At 35.6% G+C, this 22,400-nt stretch overlaps 1 protein-coding gene across 1 annotated transcript in view; it reads right to left on the bottom strand.

The window, feature by feature from the left end:
- Nucleotides 1-20,358, bottom strand: part of LUZP2 (leucine zipper protein 2) — a 33,426-nt gene extending 13,068 nt beyond the window's left edge. The window contains 2 exon segments of the mRNA XM_077761422.1: nt 16,643-16,735; nt 20,296-20,358. Of these exon segments, the coding sequence (XP_077617548.1) occupies nt 16,643-16,735; nt 20,296-20,358 (156 nt within the window).
- Between the last annotated feature and the right edge of the window lie 2,042 nt (nt 20,359-22,400).

The following is a 22,400-nucleotide window of genomic DNA, read 5'->3' as shown; positions in this document are numbered from 1 at the left end:
ACTTACCAAGACTCCTGCTCCGTTTGGTTTGTGTTGACCAATCAGGTCTAGCTCAGGATCCCCAAAGCACTCTACATACTAATCCTAAAAAGAAATCATGTACCTCAGGTTCTGCTACCCTCTCTCTGCCAGTATCCTGCCTTGACTTCCCCATTGCCCCAGTGACCAATGCATTGTACCTCCTCCAAAACTTGGGACTAATGAAGTTCTCTATTTCGCTTTCTCTTGCCTTGAGATCTTTCTTGAACCATGGCTCACCACCATCTGATACTCCATGGCTCTTCTTAACAAATGTTAATTTACCAAAAATCACAGTGAGCTCTCTGACTGAATTAAGCATCACTGAAAAGCCTACGGAAGGAAAATGCCTTCTTTTGCATTTTGGTTATTTTAAATTACACTCTATTCCTTCTCTCAGAAATAGGGAATAATATTTAAGAATTACAGTAGATGGAATGACTTATCAGAAATTCCTTTAAAATCTTCTTTGAGTTTACATCTCTGATCCTGCTAATCACTATAACTTTGTTACTGGTATTAAACACTTGGTTCTACTTCACAAGAGAGATTAGTTATATCTCTTGTGATCTTTCTCTAAAATATTAAAAGAACTCAAAGTAATTAATACAAATGTGTAACTGGGCCTGAAATTCTACTAACAAAAAATATCTCTGGCAGGTACAAAAGTCCAGTTGATTCTGCATATTTAAATAAAATATGGGACAGGTTGGAGGCTAAAAAGAATGATTTTTCAAATATTATAAAGAAGAATAAAATGGAATTAAATACCAAGTTACTTAAAAATATGAATTCATTTTGGCTAAATTTTTCTGTAATGTAATCTTTCTGTATGAAATAATTTGATACAGGATGATATTTTAGCACTGTATTTAGTACTCCATATGAAATAATTAAACTTTTGGAAACTATAGCCCTGTCTAATTTCATAATTTTGGAAGCTTTGGAGAAGTATTAATATGCATCTGCTAGGATGAGCATTTTGCTCAGTCCTGAAGGAAATACCAATATTTTTATAGTTACTGTCTTCAAATTGCTTATTATGTAATGCAAAATGAGAACTTTGTACAAATAATCAACATACAGATGGACTGTGATATGGGATAAAATACATGTATAAACCTATGGGAAGCAAGAGGAGAAAGCCATTCTATGTCTTCAGTCAATAAATTATTGACCAGATTAAGCTTTATGTGCACATCACTGTTTGGTCAATATTGTTATAATAAATATCAGCATATTTATTGGTTATTTGTATTTATCAGATTAATAAATTAGCCATTGTTATTATAGTTTCTATACAATTTCTGATAAGAACTCATTCTTAAGTCCACCTTCTTGCATACTTTAAATTGATGTTAAAGTAGGGCAAACATGGAGACTTGTATCTAATGCACAAAGCAGAAAATTGTTCTGAAGACAAAATTATTTGCATTTTCTACATTATCTGGAGGTGTGTCTATTCCTTCTTGAAGGAACCACAGTAGCACTATAAAAAATGCCTTGTATGAAGCGAACCTCTATAGATGTCTGATGAAATATAGTGCAGAATGACAATGGTGTGTAGGCTCTAAGCCCAATTACAGCAGGGCAGGAGTTGCCTAGAAAATTTTATTAGCCAACCATCTGGCAACAACTCATCAGGCCCATCACATACTACACAATGGGTATTGGTTATAATAGTAAACTAGGATTTCTTAAATCTCTGTCAGAATAGTGTTAGCATGAAAATGCTGGCATCATTTTTCCATTCACACCTCTAGGATTTATTTTCTGCACGTTTTCCCCTCTCATTTCCCCAGACAATCCTTTGCTGTTAAATAAACTCCCTTTGTTTAGGGACTTGCAAGCAGGTGTAATAGGAAAAAACAGAGCTGTTGCTTTCAGTGCTAGATAGAAGCCACTGTGCTTTTCATTGCCTCAGCACATTAAGAAAAATTAAATGTTTGCTATGTATAGGAGTCAGAAATATTATGAAACACATTTGCATTAGCACCAAGTCTTAATTCCTAAGTAAAAATTAAAATTGAATGTTCGATGTCTTTCATTCTTGATATGCTTTAACAATATGAGATGCATTTGCAAATTTGAGGCGAATGAGATGGAACAAGTACATCCTTTGCTTTCTCCATGTGTCTCCAAAGTTATCATTTAAACAAAGTCCTTTTCAAAATAATTTGAACATCACCAAACTGATAGACCAATATGCTGCTAAGGTGCTAGTGATCTAGTTCAAGTTTCCTAAATCTACTAAAAAAAATAAATAATAATAATAATAAAGGCAAAAGAATAGGAGGCCATTTTCCTAGGTGATCTTTTCTGGCTTGCATAGGGCAGGAAATGGAATGAAACCACAAAGATACATGAGAAGATATATGGTCTTGGGGCACCCTGGTTGAGCATCTGACTCTTGATTGTGGCTCAGGTCACGATTCCAGAGTCATGGGTTCAATCCCTGTGTTGGGCTCTGTGCTGGGCTTGGAGCCTGCTTAGGATTCTCTCTCTTTCCCTCTGTTCCTCTCTCCTGCTAGTGCTTTCTTTCTCTCTCTCAAAAATTAATTAAAATAATTTAAAAATTAAAAATAAAGAAAATGCATCATCTCTAATTCCTAGTTTGGAACCCTGACCATAGAAACTATGGAGACCTTGAATATTAAAATTGCAGAAGAGCTTTTTTAGAATGAATAAGGACATTGTGAAACTACTGAATACTGTAAATTTAATTTGATATCATATATAATTATGAGGACAAATCTGTAAAAAATCAACATCAAAGTTTCTCAAAATGTTTATAAGTAAATATTGAAAGAAGAAAATGTAGGTGGGTTTATTAAAACAATACACATTTCTGGGCTGTGCCCTGTATCTACTGATTAACAGTCAATGGGAGTAGGGCTTTACTATAAGCAGTTTTACTAGCTGACCTGGTATTTCAGACATGCAAAGGTTTGAAAATCACTGATCCAGATTTTATAAAAAAGGGATCTAATTATAAAGTCAGTTTCCCAAGTGACATGTTAGGAAACAGCAAAGTTGGTATTCAAATCTAGGTTTTCAGTGATTTTAAGTCTTTCTCTACTATACTGTTTAGTCTCAGGTGTACCAACAGGAATCAAAATGCATCTCTTTTGCTATTTATTTACTAAGAGATGGCGTGCACTCCCATCAGCTCTCAGTGAGATTGCTGATGATCATAGAATTTTAGAATTCAAAGAGATAGTCACATGATAGTTCTTTTCCTCCACACTAGTGCTTCAATTCCCAAATACATCCCAGAATAGTTGTTTTTCATTACTCAATCACATAATATATTATTTCTTCCTGTAGCTAATTCTGTATTCATATACTTTTCATTAAGAGTTCATTTTTACATTTGACTGAAATATCCTCCTTCTTATAGCTGTTTTTTACCAGCGACATCTGGTTCTGCTCTGGAGTAAACAAGACCACACACTATTTCACATTGTAGTTTTTGTGGTTGCTTTTGTCATCTCTTGAGTTTTCTATTTAGAGAAATTAATTAAAACATACAATTCAAAGATATTTATTGAGGTTTTAAGTGAAAGGCATAGCTTTGCATAAAGGGATGGAAAGTGATAGTTATTGAGAACCTGCTATGTGTCTTGGATAAACTAAGTGTTAAGCTCAACTGTCTCATTGGAATCTTTAACAAGTTATGTAAGATAAGCAATGCTTCTCTCTCTTTGTCAGAGGAGGAAAATGAGCCTCAAGGAGTTAAATAGTTATGGTTACACATCAAGTTGAAACAGAAACGAAACCAATCAACATTACATACTGAATTTCAACTGGAGTCTTTCCCCTCAAGCTTTATACTAGACACACTCGATTTGTCACTGTTGAACTTAGCAATGTCTTTCTAGAATAGAATATATTTTATCAGTCTACACTGATAAGCGAAATCAGATAAGAGATTTCTCTCTCTTATTCTGGATATAGCATCATAATTACTTGAAATCAACATTACAACTTCATGTAGTTGTTCTGCAAATGTCATCACAGTTTGAGTCAGAGCTCACAGTCACTTGAAACTCTAATTTGTTACAAGATAAATATACGAAAATCAATCCTATTTCTAAATGCTAGCAATTAACAATCTGGATGAAATGAAGAAAACAACCCCATTCATAATAACAGCAAAAGGAATTTAAAAATTAGGAATAAAAAAAAACAAAAAACAAAAGAAGTGTAAGATTTGCACACTGAAAATCTACAAAGTATTCCTGAAAGAAATTTTAAAAGATGTAAGTAGATGGATACCCAATGTTCATAGACTGAAAGAATCCATATTGTAAAATAACAATTCTCCCCAAATTTATCTATAGGCTCAATGCAAATTGTGTCACGATCCCAACAGGCTTTTTTATTGTAACTGAAAAGCTGAACGTAACATTAACAAGGAAATGGAAGGTACTGAAAACAGCCAGAGCAATCTTGAAAACAAACAACAAAGCAAGGGGACTTTAACTTCCCAATATCAAACTTACCATAAAGCTATACTAATCAAATTAGTATGGTACAGGCTAAGGAAAGACGTATAGATCAATGAAACAACTGAAAGTTAAGAAATGAATTTAGATTTGTAGTCAATTATTTTTGACAAACGTGCCAAAGCAATTTAATAGGGAAAGTATATTCATTACAATAAATTGTTGTAAAGACTGGGTCAACTGCAATTAATGAAAATAGATTCTTATTTCATGTCATGCAGAAAAATTAACTCAAAACGGGTCATAGATTTAAATGAAAGAAATAAAACTAAAAATGTTTTCAATAAGAAAATGTAGAAAATCTTTATATTCTTGGCTTTGGTAAATATTTTTAGATAAATCATAATCATGATGAAGAAAAGAAAGAGTGATAAACTAGACTTTACTGAAATTAAAAACTTCTGTGTTTTAAAATAAACTATTTAAGAGGTACTTGGGTGACTCAGTTGTTTGAGCATCTGACTCTTGATTTCAGCTCAGGTCATGATCCCAGGGCAGTAAGATTGAGACCTGCATTGAGCAGTAGGGGGCCTCCTTAAGATTCTCTCCTTTTCTCTCTCTCTCTCTCTCTCTCCCCCTGTGCCCCTCTCTCTTGCTTGCCCCCCTGTCTAAAGTAAATAAATTAAAGTAAAATAAAATAATAAAATAAAATGCACTCTTCAAGACTACTGGTTTGCCTTCTAACATATAATATATAAGCAGGTGGAAGTTGCCACCTTTACCTCAAAATAAGAAAAAAACAAACTGATAACCAATAAATGTCCCTACATCGGTCAGAGAATTGAGGTCACCAGACAGATCATTGCCCCCAAAACTGGAGAGATAGGTAAATACACAGAATACAGACAAACTGACCTGAGGTAGAAGCCCAGGGAGCTGTTACCTGGTAGGAACACTTATTAAGTGTGAAATCTCAAAGGATTAGAAAATGCTTCTCTTAACACACACAACAACACAACACCATAGAAAGCTAAAATGTGATTACAGTTAAAAGAATTTCAAAGTTCAGACTCTAAGAAGGTTCTAGGAAAACCCAAAGTCATCAGGACATTAGCAGAAATTAACACCTCTGATATACACAGACACAACAAACAGTAATCACAGCCCAATTCCTAGCCAGATAACCTCATACTAAAGTACTGTGTACTTCAGTTCCCATTACCCAATACACCGTGCCTGGCTTTCACTAAAAAATCTGAAGGCACTGAGTGGTGTCTTCCAAGCAGCAACATTGGCTCTGACTTCAATTCTTCTTACAAGAAGATCAAGTAACAGCTATCCATAGACAAAACACTACTGTAAAAATCCCAGAACAAGGGATGAGGCTGAAGCATCCCAGGACTACAGAGATTAAGGACTACATTAGAAAGTGAAGACAAGTGGCTATTTGATGATGACATTTGTCCTTCCCCAGATGAGCACAGCACTGCACCAAGAGGGTTTCTCCAGTAGGGTGGAGGTGGGGGGGAGTGATAAAAAAAAAAAAAAAGAGAGGGCAAGGTAAACATCCAGCTTCCCCAGCATTGCAGGATGATTCCTGGGAGGCCCAGTCAGATCTTGCTTCAGGGGAAATCACTGGTGTAATATGTAGGGCTAGGGATCAGACAGAAGTGGAGAAGGGATGGAGCTTACAGTAACCAGCCCTCAGGACTTGGAGGATCATAACTCTGCCTGCCACAGAGCCAAAGCAGAGAGTCCAGCCAGCAGCTCTGCCTACATGTAATCCAAGTTGTGTGTGAAAAGGACACACCTCAACAAAATAAGACATATATAACAAGCCCATGATAAAATCATACTCAATGGTGAGAGTTTGGAAGCTATTCCTTTAAGATCAGGAATAAAACAAGGGTGCCCACTGTTACAACTCCAATTAACATATTACTGCAAGTCTTAATCAAGTGAGAAAAAGAAATAAAAAGCATCAAAATCAGAAAGGAAGTAGGAAAATTGTAGGTGGCATGGATAGAAATGTAGGTGACAACAGAAATCCTAAAGACTCTACCCAAAATTTGTTAAAACTAAAAAAAACCCAAATTCAGTAAAGTTGAGGGATACAAAACCAACATAAAAAAATTAGTAGTCTTTCTGAACACTAACCATGAATTATCTGAAAAGGAAATAAAGAATTTAATGGAATCCCTATCACAATACCACCAGCATTTTTTGCAGAGCTAGAACAAACAATCCTGAAATATGCAAAAGACCCCAAGAGCCAAACCAATTTTGAAAAAGGAAAGCAAAGCTATAGGCTATCACAATTCTGGACTTCAAGTTATGTTACAGAGGTGTACTGATCAAGACAGTACGGTACTGGCACAAAAACAGACACATGGATCAGTTGAACAGAACAGAAAATCCAGAAATGGACCCACAACTATATGGCCAACTAATCCTCGACAAAACAAGAAAGCATATCCAATGGAAAAAAAGACAGTCTCTTCAGCAAATGGTGTTGGGAAAACTGGACAGCAACATGCAGAAAAATGAACTGGGTCACTTTCTTACACCATATGCAAAAATATCTTAAAAATGTATTAAAGACCTAAAGGTGAGATAGGAAACCATCAAAATCCTAGAACACAGGCAGTAATCTCTTTGACATCAGCTGTAGCAATTTCTTCTTTTAAAAATTTTTTTAAAGTTTATTTACTTTTGAGAGAGAGAGAGACAGAGAGAGTGAGCTCTGAGGGGCAGAGAGAGAGAGAGAGAATCCCACTGTCAGTGTAAAGCCTGATGTGGGGCTCAAACTCATGAACTCTGAGACTCTGAGATCATGGTATCATGACCCAGGTCAAAAGCAAGAGTCAGAATCTTAACCACCTAAGCCACCCAGGCACCCCTGTAACAACTTCATAGTAGACATGTTTCTAGAGGCAAGGGAAACAAAAGAAAAATGAATTATTGGGAATTCATCAAGATAAAAAGCATCTACACAGCATAGGAAACAATCAACAGAAGTAAAAGACAACCGTCAAAATGGGAGAACACATTTGCAGATGATATATATGAAAAATGGTTAGTACCCAATATCTATAAAGAGCTTATCAAACCCGGAGTATCTGGGTGGCTCAGTTAGTTAAGCATCTGACTTCGGCTCAGGTGATGATGTCATGATTCCTGAGTTTAAGGGCCCCAATGGGGCTCTGAACTGACAGTGTGGAGACTGCTTAGGATCCTCTCTCTCTCTCTTTCTCTACCCCACCCCCCAAATACACTTAAAAAAAAAAGAACTTCTCAAAGTCAACATCTAAAAAACAAGTAATCCAGTTAAGAAACGGGCAGAAGACATGAATAGACATTTTTCCAAGAAGGCATCCAGATGGCTAACAGACATGAAAAAATGCTCAACATCACTCATCATCAGGGAAACACAAATCTAAATTGCAATTGCATCACACCTGTCAGAATGGCTAAAATTAACACTGAAACAATAGGTGTTGGCAAGGATGCAGAGAAAGGGAAATCCTCTTACACAGTTGGTGGGAATGCAAACTGGTGCAGTCACTCTGGAAAACAATATGAAGGTTCCTCAAAAAATTAAAAATAGAACTAGCCTATGATCCACCAATTGTACTACTAGGTATTTACCCAAAGGACACAAAAATACTGATTTGAAGGGATATATGCACCCCAATGTTCACTGCAGCAGTATCAACAATAGGAAAATTATGGAAGGAGCCCAAATTTCCATTGACTGATGACTGGATAAAGAAGATATGGTATGTATATATACATACAATGCAATGAAATACTACTCAGTGATGAAAAAGAATGAAATCTTGCCATTTGTAACAACATGATTGGAACTGCAGGGTATTATGTTAAGTGAAATAAGTCAGTCAGAGAAAGACAAATACAATATGATTTAACTTATATGTGGAATCTCAGAAACAAAGCAGATGAATATAGAGGGGGGAAAAGAGGCAAACCAGAAAACAGACTCTTAACTACAGAGAACAAACTGAGGGGGAGGAGGGTGGGTATGGGGATGGGTTAAATGGGTGACAGGCAGTAAGGAGGGCAGCTGTTGTGATGCGCACTGTGTGTTGTATGTAAGTGATGAATCACTAAATTCTATACCTGAAATTAATATTACACTGTGTGTTAACTAATTGGAATTTAAATAAAAACTTGAAAAGAACGTAACATGGAAAAAAAGGAAATAAGGAAAACAATCTCTTTTATAACTGCATCTGAAACAAAAAAAAGGATTAGGAAGAAATTTAACCAAGGTTATGACAGAGCTATACACTAAAACTATAAGATTTTGGAAGTTGAAGAAGACACAACTAAATGGACAGATGCTCTGTTATCTTGGATTGGAAGAATAAATACTGTTAAAATTTCCATACTATGTACAGCCATCTATAGATTCATTGCAATTTCTATCAAGATTTCAATTGCAGTTTTTACACAAAAAGGAAAAACCATCCTAAAATTCAAATAAAACAACAAAAGATCTCAAATAGCCAAAGCTATCTTGAGAAATAAGAACAAGGATTAAGATACCATACTTGCTGACTTCAAACTATATTGTGATAAAAAACTGGACCCCTGTTTCACACCACTCACAAAAATTAACTTGAAAGAGATGAAAGATTTAAATGTAATCCCTGAATAGAAAACTCCTAGAAGAAAACATAGGGAAAAAACTGACATTTGTCTCAGCAATGATTTCATGGATATGATATCAAAAGCACAAGCAACAAAAGAAAAAATTAACAAATGGGACTACATCAAACTAAAAAGCTTCTGCACAGCAAAAGAATGACAGACAAATGAAGAGGCAGCCTATGGAGGGGAAGAAATATTTTCAAACCAGTTACCTGATAAGTGGTTAATATCCAATATATATAAGGAACTCATAGAAGTTAATAGTAAAAAACAAATAATTTTGATAGAATTAGGCCAATACTTTATTATAGATGGAGACCTAACCCTCTCTATCACTAATTGATAGATCACTCAGGCAGAAAACCTGCAAGAATACAGTTGATCTGAACAACATCATAAATCAACTGGATCTAATCGACATTTACAGAATTTTTCATCAAGCAAGAGAAATACACATTCTTCTCAAGGTCACATGGGATATTTACCAAGGTAGACTGCACTGTGGGCCATAAAACACACCTGAACAAATGTAAACTATACCATGAGACTGTAACGAAATTAAACTGTAAGTCAATTACAGAAATATAGCTGGCTGCTATATGGAACTCTGTGTACTATTGCTCAATTATTCTGTAAATCTAAAACCATACTAAAAAAAGTCTATTAATTTCTTTTTAAAAGATACCCATTAAGAAAATGAAAAGGTCAGGGGTTCCTGGGTGGCTCAGTTGGGTAAGCATCTGACTCTTGATTTTGGCTTTATTAATTTCTTTTTAAAAGATACCCATTAAGAAAATGAAAAGGTCAGGGGTTCCTGGGTGGCTCAGTTGGTTAAGCATCTCACTCTTGATTTTGGCTTAGGTCATGATCTCATGGTTCCTGAGATAAACCCCTGCATCAGGCTTTATTCTGACAACATGGAATCTGCTTAGGATTCTCTCTTTCCCTTTCTCTCTCTGCTCCTCCCCTGCTTGCATGCTCTCTCTCTCTCTCTGTTAAAATAATTAAGTATATAAAAGAAAATGAAAAGATACAAAACATACTGAGAGAAATATTTTTAAATCATATATCTGTCAAAGTATTTATATCAAAAATATATAAGAAAGCTTATCACTCAACATTAAGAAGACAAACAACACAACCAAATTATGGGGGAAAAAATTGAGTACATATTTCACCGAAGAAAATGTATGAGTTTGCTAATAAGTATATGAAAATGTGCTCAATATTATTAACCATTAGGGAATTAACAATTAAATCTTCAATGAGATTTGACTTCATACTCACTAGAATTTGTCTTTTAAGCAAAAATTCAGACGATAACAAATAGTGACAAAGATGCGGAGTAAATGGAACTCTATACTTTGCTGTTTAGGTTCTAAGTGCAAATTTTTTGCATTTACAATGCAGACACTTTGGGAAATCATTTGGTTCTTAAAAAGTCAAGAAAAAATATCATATTCCATTTAATTTCTAGGTATCTACTCAAGAAAAATTAAAACATATGTCCACACAATGATGTTTATATGAATGTTCATAGCGTCATTATTCATAATAGCCAGAAAGTAGAACAAATCCAAAAGGTATCAACTGGTGAATGCATAAAGAAAATGCAGCATAGTCGTACAATGGATCCTATTCAGCAATAAAAAGAAACAAACTACTGATATTATGTTACAATATGGATAAGCCTCAAAGTCATTATACCATGTGAAGGAAGTGCATGCAAAATACTACATATTATATGATGAACTTATATACGATTTACAAAAAGACAAACTTATACAGATAAAATCTAGGTTAGTGTTTGTCAGGGCTGAGAACAGATTAACTATACAAAAGGCAAGGGGATCTCAGGAGGGAGATGGAAATGGTCTAATACTGGACTGTGGTAATGGTTGTACAACTCAATGAATTTCATGAATAATTGAAATACACACTTAAAAATGTATGATGGTATGCTATGCAAATTATATCTTAAAGTTGTTTCTTAAAAGCTATCATACTTTTTAATAAATAACTAAGCTCTAACGTATATTTTTGTTCATTCTTGCTATTAAGAGAGCATGAACCTTATCTGTTTACAAGTAAATGGACAAAAATTAATTTTCCTCATATTTTTATATATAATTGTCCTCATTATTAACATGAAAATTGAGGTGTATTAGACTTTTATCTTTATTTCCGCATCTTCACTTAACAACAAAGTATTATGGATTTCTCATTTTGAGATGCTATTGATTTCCTTTTCTTAACTATTTCTGTTATTGGCCTCATTGAGCTTCCTATTTTATCACACTTTCATTATTTTTTAAATGTCCTTATTTGGTAGTTTCTAGATTTTTGAATTTCATGGAGTAGAAAAACAAATTACAAAAAAAAAAAAAGAAATGGGAATAAAGTACCAACCATTAATTTTGCCAAATAAGGCCACTAAAATGAAATTTTACCTTAAAAACTACCATCTACTTCCTTTTGTTATATAAAACTTAAGTTACACTGGCTAATATTTGATTAAGTAAGAATGTAGATGTCAATTATTTCAAAATATATCCAAAATATGCAGGATATTAGTAAGGCAATGTAACTGTATTAGTATTCTCCAGAGGAAAAACTAGGATATACAGATCCATACATAAGAGGGGATTTATTATGGGACTTGTTTCATGCGATTATGAAGGCTGAGATATGCCATGATAATGCCCTCTGCAGGCTGGAGAATCAGGAAAACTGGTGGTATAATTCAATCCAACTCTCAAGTGCCAGGGGTTACTCAGAGACGATGTAACTGCCAGTCTGAGGACAAAGACCTGAGAACTGGGGAGGGCAAGGGGATGCTGCTGCTATTAAGTCCCAGAGTTGCAAGGCCTAAGATCCAAGAGCTCTGATGTCTGCGATCAGAAGAAGATGCATGTGCCAACTCAAGAAAGAAAGAATTCACCCTTCTTCCATCATTTTGTTCTACGTGGGCCCTCAAGGGATTACAGAATTCCTGCCCAATCCTCTTAGTCTACCAATTCAAGGCTAATCTCTTCTGGGAACAATCTGTCAATATGCCCAGAAGTACTGTTCCCAGCTCTTTGGGCATGCTGACTGACACATATAACCATCACAAATCCACCCCTTGTTAATTTGCAACCCATATACATCACTTTATACCATACTTAATCTCCAAAAAAAAGATAATAAGTGCTGGGAGCCACACTGGCCTCACTGGATGACAGTCACAGCGAGGAAATGGTAGCGTTTGCACAGCTCCTGCCATGAGAAATGAAAACTGGTATCTCCTTCTGCTACTACTGGCTCATGTTGGAAATGAGGCTGCTGGTATTGACCAGGCTTCACAATATTCCAGATCATATCGATATTCCCACACAGATTACTCATAAGGAAAGGCTTGTCCCTGCCTTTTCCAAAGAGATTTCAGATGAAAACATTGTGGATGATTGTTAAAAGGCTCTTCCTAAGGGCCTTGCAGGTCCAAGACTTACATAATAAAGGGGGCTTGAGTCTAGCCCTGAGACAAAAAGCCTAATTTAGAGTTAAGGGCAGATATCCACTCCCACCTAATTGTTTCTGCTTGGAGCACTAGCCACCTCCTCCAAGGCATTTGTTATCAAGTATTTGGAGTGGCTTATTCTGGCCTTGAATATGCTGATTGCTCCCTGTGAAGGAACCTATTAAGGAATTTCTTTTGTGATTATGGGAGCAAAGGTGTTTCCTGGAAGACCTGTTTGACCCCTGCCCACAGAGAAGTAACTTCACCCTTTTATGCTAAAAACATTGTCTGATATGCTAAAGATACCTTCTTCCCCATAGGATAAATCACCTATCTCACTATTGATAAAGGTTATGCAGAAGTCTACTACAAATCTATGTTCTGAGAAATTCTTACGTATCAAAGAAGTTTGTTATCAGAAATCATTGGCTAAGGCAAATGCCACTTCTGTGCCATCCCCCAAACACTTATAAAATAGAGATCTAGTCAGGGCAGAGATGCCTGCCTGGTGACCAGAAAGACTCTCGGGCCTCTCTCACCCCTCCCTCGCCGACACCGTCCATCCTTCAGGGACTGCTGGACCCTGGCTGGAGCCGGTCTCTGACAAATAAGGAGGCCATAATTCTGCCAAATATAACTATTTTTCCTTCAACAGAAAATACACTAATCCCTTTCCCAGGAAAGGATACCTTTATTTGGCTTTTACTTTATGAAATTATGTTTGGATACCACATTTAGACATTAAATTAAAGCAGCCCAAATTGGGGCTGAGTCTCTAGCCTCATAAAGTTGAAGGTATTTTCATGTTGCAGTATTAACATGGCAGCAACCGCATTTCATGATGTTCAACACAAATAAGAATATTCTGGGTGATTACAGAAGGGCTGAGTAACAGTAGTTTTCATAGATCCAAAGGTCCCCCTACTTTCTTTCTGTAAGGCTGAAGAAGTCTCAAGCATTGGGGAATCCTTGGAAAGGAACTATAGAGCTCTCCATGTGTAAGATTAATCTTACTCTGGTTACTATAGCTTGGGTGATGACGGTTCACTAGATTTTTCATGGAGACCTTAGCAATGGATGAAATCACACATCAGCTTCCCGCTCAATTGCACAGTCTTACATCAGTACTGGTCCTACTTCAGCGCATGGTTACATAATAAATGAAGGGTTTGCAGATGGATCTCTCCTACCCACTCTCAAAAGGTACACCACAGTCCTTCATCATGTAAATCAGAGAGCCTTATTTAAGCACTTCCCTCTTTAGAAGGTAAATATAACACAATAGGAGAAGCAGAGAATCCATTATTAAACAACATATTAAAGGGATGATGTGTTCTCTAAACCAAGGTTTTTCAAATTACAGCTCATAGTCCATCTGCTTCAGAATCACCTAGATTGGGAAGAGGGCTGCCAGGTAATGCAATGTAAAAAATGTAATGCAATGTAAAAAAACAAAAACTGAAACACCCCAAAATAAGTTACATTTAGTCCTATTCATTTAAAATCTCCTGAAGAATTTCTCAGAATCTTAATTTTTAACAGCCTTCCACATGATGTTTATGGTCATTTATATGTGAAATACATTGGTAGTAAAACTGGATTGCACATTAGAATCACTGGAGTAATTGAAAAAATAAATATAACTAATGTCTAGACCCCTACATACGAAGATGTTGAGTTAATATTTCAGATGTCGATGCTGGGCATCAGTATTTTATAACTCTTGAGGTGATACCATTGTGAGGGCAGCTAAGAACTGTGGGTCTAAAACTTAACAATTGATGTTCACAGTAGTCCCACTAATTCCTATGGCTTATGTCTGGTAGATTTCGCTCATGTATATTACTCTCACAGCTTTTAAATGTAATTGAGTCTATAGCCTATGAATATTGAGTACTCTCCGCACTACAAAGTGTAGCTTCCAGGAAGTAGAAACTCCAAGACTAAAATCCAGACTGAGATCAGGTTAGAGAGAGAGCATTCACCTTGGGACAGGTGGAGGCAGATTTTTGAAGGGACCCAGATTGGGACCTGCAACAAGGTAGTAGCTGCTTATGGGACTTATTGAAGGGAAAAGAATTACCTGTGACCAAAAAAGGACACTAAAACTAGGAAAGTGAAACAAACAAACAAACAAACAAAACAACAAAAAACAATTTACAATTCTGGGCAGGTCTCACTCTTGATAAGAAAAGTAGACCAGAATGCTGTTTTGGGGAGCCTTAGCAAAATACATGGGACTTTGTGGCTTTGTCTCCAATGGGAACATTTTGTTTGTTTGTTAAGCTTAATGAGCCCTGTTCTTTGTCTTCCTAGATGCTTTGGCCACCTCATTACACGAATGGTTTGTTCAAGGCACACATGTGTCAGTATAGAGGAAGGAATAAAGCAATTGAATTCCTCCTAATGTAAGAGCTCAAAGCAGTACTTTGAAGGATCAAGCCTGAGCATGAGTCATAAGGGTGCTGCTTCCAAGATTCTTTTCCTCTTTTTTTAAAAAATTCATATATATAATTAAGATATAACCCAGTTTTAAGTGTACAGTCTTATGTGGCAAAATTGTTTTGGTAGTTTTAAGAAAATAAACCAAGAAATAAAAACACACTCCTTAAAATTAACCCTATGGTCGCATAACTTAATTGGATGCAGATATCTGAAAACCTGAACTACAACCTTAATTCAAACCAAACTCCTTAGCATGAGAATCCAGTATCTCTCACATTTAAGTCCCAAATTATCCTTTTTTGCATAGATCCCATCACTGTCTGCACTCTACTCTCTAGTCATTTTAGCTCAATGGTTTCTTGTCTCTGCACATTTGTTCACACTGACAGAGATCTGTCTTCACAAAAAGGTTCCTTCTGGCCCAAAGCCTTCCTACCTTCTTCTTTCTTTGGAAGTAAATTGCAAAGAATTTCATTTTTACTTCTCATTAGTTTTATTACGTTCTAAATTGGTACATGTTTAAATATAAGAGTTGAAGGCAAAATTATTGAGAAAATCATATTTCTAAATTCACATTAGTGGCCAATAGAAGAGAATGAGATAGGCTTGATTAACCTGTGTGTCTTTTCTGTTTTATTTCCTTTCAGTAGCCTAATCTCTCTCCCATCACAAATGGTTTCAGCAATACTTTCATTTTGTCAAGTAGATTAAAGCTTAACTTTGAATCTACTCAATACAATTGTCATTTGCTGTTTCTCAAATCCAGATATTATAGGTCTGTAATTGTGCTCAAGCCCCAGAATTAAAATTTCATTACATTATTATGTGTAAAAAACACCCATAGCACACAATTGGATATTTCCTATTTTCATCTGAAGGTTAAGAATCTATCTTCCTGGGGTCCCTGGGAGGCTCTGTTGGTTAAGCATCTGATCCTTGATTTCGACTTGGGTCTTGATCTCACAGTCATGAGACGGAGCCCTATATCATGCTCCGTGCTGAGCATGGAGACTGATTGGAATTCTCTCTATATCTATCTATCTATCTATCTATCTATCTATCTATCTATCTATCTATCATCTATCTGTCATTTATCACAAAATAAATAAGTATTAACAAAAAAGGAATCTCTTCCTTCAATGTAATGCCTCTGTAATGCTGGGTTTATTTGTTTAACAGAGAGAATACTATTGAATCACATCCTTTGGGGGTTTTTTTTGTTTGTTTGTTTTGTTTTACTTTTAAAGATTTTAGCAGCATTTTGTCACATGGTCGTGGGAATGAGCATGTTGCAGAGCATGTGGTCACGTCCTTACTTCTTACTCACCCCTTACTTACATAGCATTCCTAAGAGTATGCTTATTTTTCCTAACAGAATACCCACTTCACTGACATCCAAAGAATATCTTCTTTTCTACATTTTAAAGTACAATGTTTAGATAGTAGATATTACATAGAAATAGAAAGCTTCATGGTGGCATGAACTAGAATTGTTAAAAATGTTTATACCCTTATTTTCATGTCAAATACTGTGAAAGCCATTTTAAGTTGTTCTTACATTTAGAGGATTGCACTCAGTAGTGGTCAGATTTTCTTCCTTTCTTGTCTCAATTTGAGAGCTCTCATTGCTTCCAGGAAAGGTTTGTTGAGGCTAGAGAAAAGGAGAGAGAGAAATAGGTTCAACAAATAGATCCGTATGACTATTATACAATATGATAAAATGGCATTATCACACTCAAGGGAAAAGAATAAAATGTAAATCTGTATATATCTGAGACCTTAAACATTGTAAATAAATAAAATAAGTTCAATTTTGTATTAGTGACGTCCAGTGGCATGATTTTCCCACTGGAAATATTTATTTCTTGAATAGTAAGTTTTTATTTTAAGGTTACTAGTTCCACAAAAAGCAGGAATCCTGTCTTTTCTTATATTTTAACTCTAAGTATATCTGAGAAATATAGGTATACATATCATATTCTCAATAAGAAAGAAAATGCTTCATAACAGCTCACCATAATTTATATAGAGGATTACAATTCCTTCAATGCTTCACTAAGTAATCAAGCACTGCTTCATATCTCTGGAAACTTTAAATACTATTCTAAAATTCATCTCTTTAGGAACACTAAATTTTTTTTGAAGCCAAGTTTTTCAGGCTCTGGCCAGGGAAGGGTATTCATAATTAATATATGTAAATATCCCTACAGGTTGGTCTAAGATTATCCACTGAAATGTGCATTTCTTGAGCAAAGCTGATTTGAATGTGCTATTAGGCTCATCAATCTATGAGGGTGCTATTTTAGGACAGACAAAAAATAAACTCAGTGGATGCTAACTTACTTGGATCTGAAACTGTGACCTCTGTGGACCACAGAGGAAGAGAAGAGGGTTCTAAGCACTGGGGACCCAGGAAGATAAAGACAAAGATATGGTCTGATCGAAGTACTCAAGAAAATCCATATAGATTTTCTCTTTGCTACTTTCTGCACAAGATCGTCATGGTTTTCCATAGGCAGTTACATTCCTTAGCAGGGAAACATTCCTATAAAAATAACACTTTGGTTAAAAAAAAAAGATATTTAATAAAACTAGTAGACTATTAAACATAAAAATCAATAAAACTAGTAGTATATTAGAAAAAAACAGAAAATAAAGCACCTTAGTTGACTAAAATAGTTCCTATATTAGGTTACCCAAATGCTAGGCTTTACATATAAAAATCAAAAAACACACAAACAGATAAATAAAGTAAGTAAATACAATTCTTATTTCTTTATACTTAAAGGAATTGAATTTTGTTGTATGAGACCCAGAAGACACTAAGTATTCCCCTCTCTTAGTCCCTCTTTCTCTCCCATTCCTCCTTATTTTAGACTCCTATCTTCTGATCTCCCCAATATATCTTACCTAAGAATAAGAAATTTAAACTGGTAAGCAAAATGTCTTTGAAGAAGCAGTACTCTGAGTTAGATGTTTTCAGTGGACATAAAGATGAAACGGTATTGTTTTTGTCTTCATAGAATTCACACAAAGAGAGCACAAGCAAAATTCTAATTACTTGGAGAGAATGGAAGTCAAATCCATTTAAAATAATAATAAAAGGCATGATGGAAAGGGCAAGTTTTAAATTTTCTTTTATTGTTCTTTTATTCATTTCTGAGAGAGAGACAGCATGAGCAAGGGAGGGTCAGAGCGAGAGGGAGATACAGAATCCAAAGCAGGCTCCAGGCTCTAAGCTGTCAGCACAGAGCCCGATGCAGGTTTCGAACCCACAAACTGTGAGATCATGACCTGATCATGAGCCGAAGTCAGATGCTTAACCGACTGAGCCACCCAGGTGCTCCAGGAAAGGGCAAGTTTTAAAATGGGCCTCTCAGTGATTAAGGCAAGAACGAAGGAGAACATTCCAGGTGAAGGGAACTGTACAAGCAAAGATACGTAGGAAGAGACTCAGCTGTTGCTCTGTTGCTTTACAGGGTAGCAGTAGAGTGAGCATGAGAAAAATGTCACAAGCAGCAAGGAAATTCCAAAAGTGAACAGCAAAGTATGTATTTCAGTTTAGTAGCCAAATGAGAGCTCATATGATATTTTAAAGCAGGCATATGAAATGGCTAGAGCCTCGGTGAGCATGATGCAGCAGCGGTGTAAAGGCAAAAATGGAAGAGAAGAACATTAGGGTGTGGAACTCAAGGAAGAAACAATAGATATCAGTCAAGTAGATGGTAACATGCTGAACTGAACTGAAGTATTAATTCCGGCAATTGAAAAGAGATTGCTCTTTGTCGAGAGCAAAGATTAGAACCCACAGAACTGGAAAATTCTACAGAAATAGAGAAATGTGAAAAAGTATGTTTGTAGCAAGGAGGGTTACTTTTGTATTGCTAATAGAGAGTTTAAAGCACCTGTGACCCTTAAATAGGTAGCTGCTATTCAATTACAATGTTAAAAATGTTAACATGAATCAAAACAGCCATTTAATCTAGCTAAAACCTATTGGACATCCTGTAACCTGCAAATTACAGACAGTTTGGAGAAATAGGTTAAAAATTGCAGGTTGGGGGGGGTGTTAAATAAATGCTAATACTAAAGGAGAGTCTTCCCTTACATTCACAGCAAAACCCAAAACTGCAAAAAGACAAAGTAAATCCCATTAACAGGCAAGGAGAAATTTTAGTGTATTTTGTTTCTGTGGAATAATGAAATCATTGAATGAATAGTCCCAACATACCTTTGAAAATGTATTTACTCTATAACACCATTAAAGGAAATTGAACTATAAAACTCATCCATCATCCTAGCAATAACTACTTTTACTTCTCAGTGTTGCCTTCCAGTCTTTGTCCATATCCACATAAATATTTTATATAATCACAATTATAGTGCCCATGGACATATTTAATTCTGTTTTTACACAGGTGATATATATGCATTATCTACATAAATGTAAATATAAGGATATAAGTCTCCTTTACATGTCTAAATAATGTTTCATACAATAAACTTGCAAAGGTGTATAATACAGTTAAAGACATTGGTGGTTCTGAGTCTTAGGTTATAATATTGTGATAATATCAATCTTCTTGGTACCAGTCTGCAAGATAGCTCATATCACACTAGTCATTGGTTTAAACATCTACCTCTCTTCATAGGTTGTGAACTCATGAAGGGAAGATATCATGCTTTATTAATTATTGCATCTTTTGAAGCTGGTACACATTTTACACTCATTAAGTTTTGTTTTTCTTTTCATTATTTATTTAAGACATATTTCTTAGGACAAAAAAGAAAATAAGAATTAAGATCGGTACTAAATCAAGAGGAATGGAAATATTTATGCTTAGAGAAATATTTCCAAAATGTGGGAATCTTAATTACTTCTTGCAGCATGAGTGACATTTATTGTGCATCTACTCTGTGATAGTAGTGTGTTTAGAACTGAGATCAAACATTGAAAACATAGTTCTTGATCTCAAAGAGCTACCATTTGCTCCTCATTAACTGTTCATCATATCTTCTACCTTACTAATAGCTCCTGATTTCATTCTGGAGGGTTGCCTTTCATGGAATGGTGTTTCCAAAGTATTGTTTATATGTCAAGTTCTCTGATCTATTACGATGTTGGCACATGACCCAAGTTAGGTCATGAAACCTCCATTCTTAGAACTGAATATTGATTCCATTAAGAGGAGGCTATAAATGGTTAAGTACCTTCTTTCCAACAGGGTGCCTTGTCCAAGGTGTTTCTACAATAAGACCCTTTTTATGGTTCATACTCCCAGTCTTCTGAAGCAGGCGTTGTTTCTGTCCATTCGCAGATATATTAGTTCTATCATTTCCTTGGTACTATGGGCTCCTGATGCTCTATTAATAAAGCCCCTTTATTTAATTTGTTAAGGGTCTGTTTTGGTTGCATGTAATCACAGAGGCCTGGTTGAAACAAGGAGTCAAATCAATAAAATAAAACTGATAGCATAAGGGTTGAGGCAGAGGTTTTGCATGGAAACCAATAAGACAGCAATGTAACCCAGCTAGAGAAGCTCAAAAGAATACCAGGCTCACCAATGAAGGAGATTACATTTTAGGGTAGATATTCAATATTGTCCTAAAAATATAAATATGTGGTATATTAATAAATTATAATGTTTAATATTTTCTCAAGCAAGCGCTGTACATTTATGAAAATGCTCCCAGATTTTGGTGGTAAGGGTGAGATAAGGACTATATCCAAAATAAAAGGTTTTATCTATCTATCTATCTATCTATCTATCTATCTATCTATCTATCATCTATCATCTGTCCATCTTTCTACTTATCTATCTACCTACCTATCTATGTTTTTGTGGGCTTTTGCCAGTTTGGGCAGATGATAGAAAGGTCTTCATTAACCATTAAATTCACAAAAAGTTGAGGGAAAAGAATGATAGTGAAACTCCATAAGTTTCCCAGGGATACCCTTGTGTTCACATACTAATAAATCGGGCTATCATGGGGTGTCTGGGTGGCTCAGTTGATTAACTGTCCAACTTTAGCTCAGATCACAGTCTCAGAGCTCGTGAGAGTTCAAGCCCTGCATTGGGCTCTCTGCTGTCAGTGCAGAGCCTGCTTTGAATCCTCTGCCTCCCTCTCTCTCTCTGCCCCTCCCCCGCTTACATGCTGGCTTTCTCTCAAAAATAAATAAAAACATTAAAAAATTAAAAATAAATAAAAAATCAGGGCGCCTGAGTGTCTCAGTTGGTTAAGTGTCCAACTTTGTCTCAGGTCATGGTCTCCCGGTTTGTGGGTTCAAGCCCCGCATGGGGCTCTGTGCTGACAGCTCAGAGCCTGGAGCCTGTTTTGGATTCTATGTCTCCCTCTCTCTCTCTGCCCCTCCCCTGCTCATGCTCTGTCTCTCTCTATATCAAAAGTTTTAAAAAAAAATCTTTCATTTCTAAAACAAAAAAACAAACAACAAAAATTGGGATATCTGGTTTGCCAACTTTTTTTTTATCAATACTAAAGTTATCTCAAGTTTGCTTCAGGAAAAAATTGTATATTGCATATATTAATTACTTTTAACAATTGGAGGAAATAATACATTGCTTCAACAGTGTAAGTAAAAGTATAAAAGTTAAAATGCGTTAAATGCAGAAGTGTAGTATTTAATTGAGGAACTGCTTACATTTAAATATAATACATGCATTCCTTAAAATAGGCTTTTGCTGTCAGTGAGAGTGGAAAGAAGCTGTGTTGAGTCTGATGAATTAATACAGAATGGGAACTGGCTTTATGGGAAGATAATGTGTTTTTGGAATTAAAGAAATGAGGACTCAGATCCTGGACTAGCACATAGATAAATTGAGGACTTGGAAAACTTACATAACATTGGAGGGTCTCTGTATTCTGCTGCCTTACTAAATTAGGTCAAGAACACCTAAACTTCAGTATGTTTTTCTTCTTTGTTGCTGTCATATTTTTACTTCATATATTAGAGCAATTTTAGGTTCACAACAAAATTGAGAAGTACAGAGATATTTTCACATAGCTCCTGTCACACACATGTGGAGCCTTCCCCATTACATGTTATCAATGATAAACCTGCATCAGCACATTGTAATCATTCTAGTGTCCATAGTTTTCATTAGGGTTCACTTTTCGGTTGGGACTAATGTATAATTACATATATCCATCATTATATTATCAGAGTATTTTTCATGGGTCTAAAAATCCTCTGTGTTCTGCCTATTCATCCCTACCTTCCCCAACCCTGGAAACCACTGTCCCTTTAATTTTTTCTATAGTTTTTCCTTTTCCAGAATGTCTTATAAGTGAAACCA

This window comes from Crocuta crocuta, unplaced genomic scaffold (assembly GCF_008692635.1).
Source record: "Crocuta crocuta isolate KB4526 unplaced genomic scaffold, BGI_CrCroc_1.0 scaffold884, whole genome shotgun sequence".
Classification (NCBI taxonomy): Eukaryota; Metazoa; Chordata; class Mammalia; order Carnivora; family Hyaenidae; genus Crocuta; species Crocuta crocuta.
The sequence above is the reverse complement of the archived record's forward strand: the minus strand, read 5'-3'. Positions and strand labels throughout refer to the sequence as shown.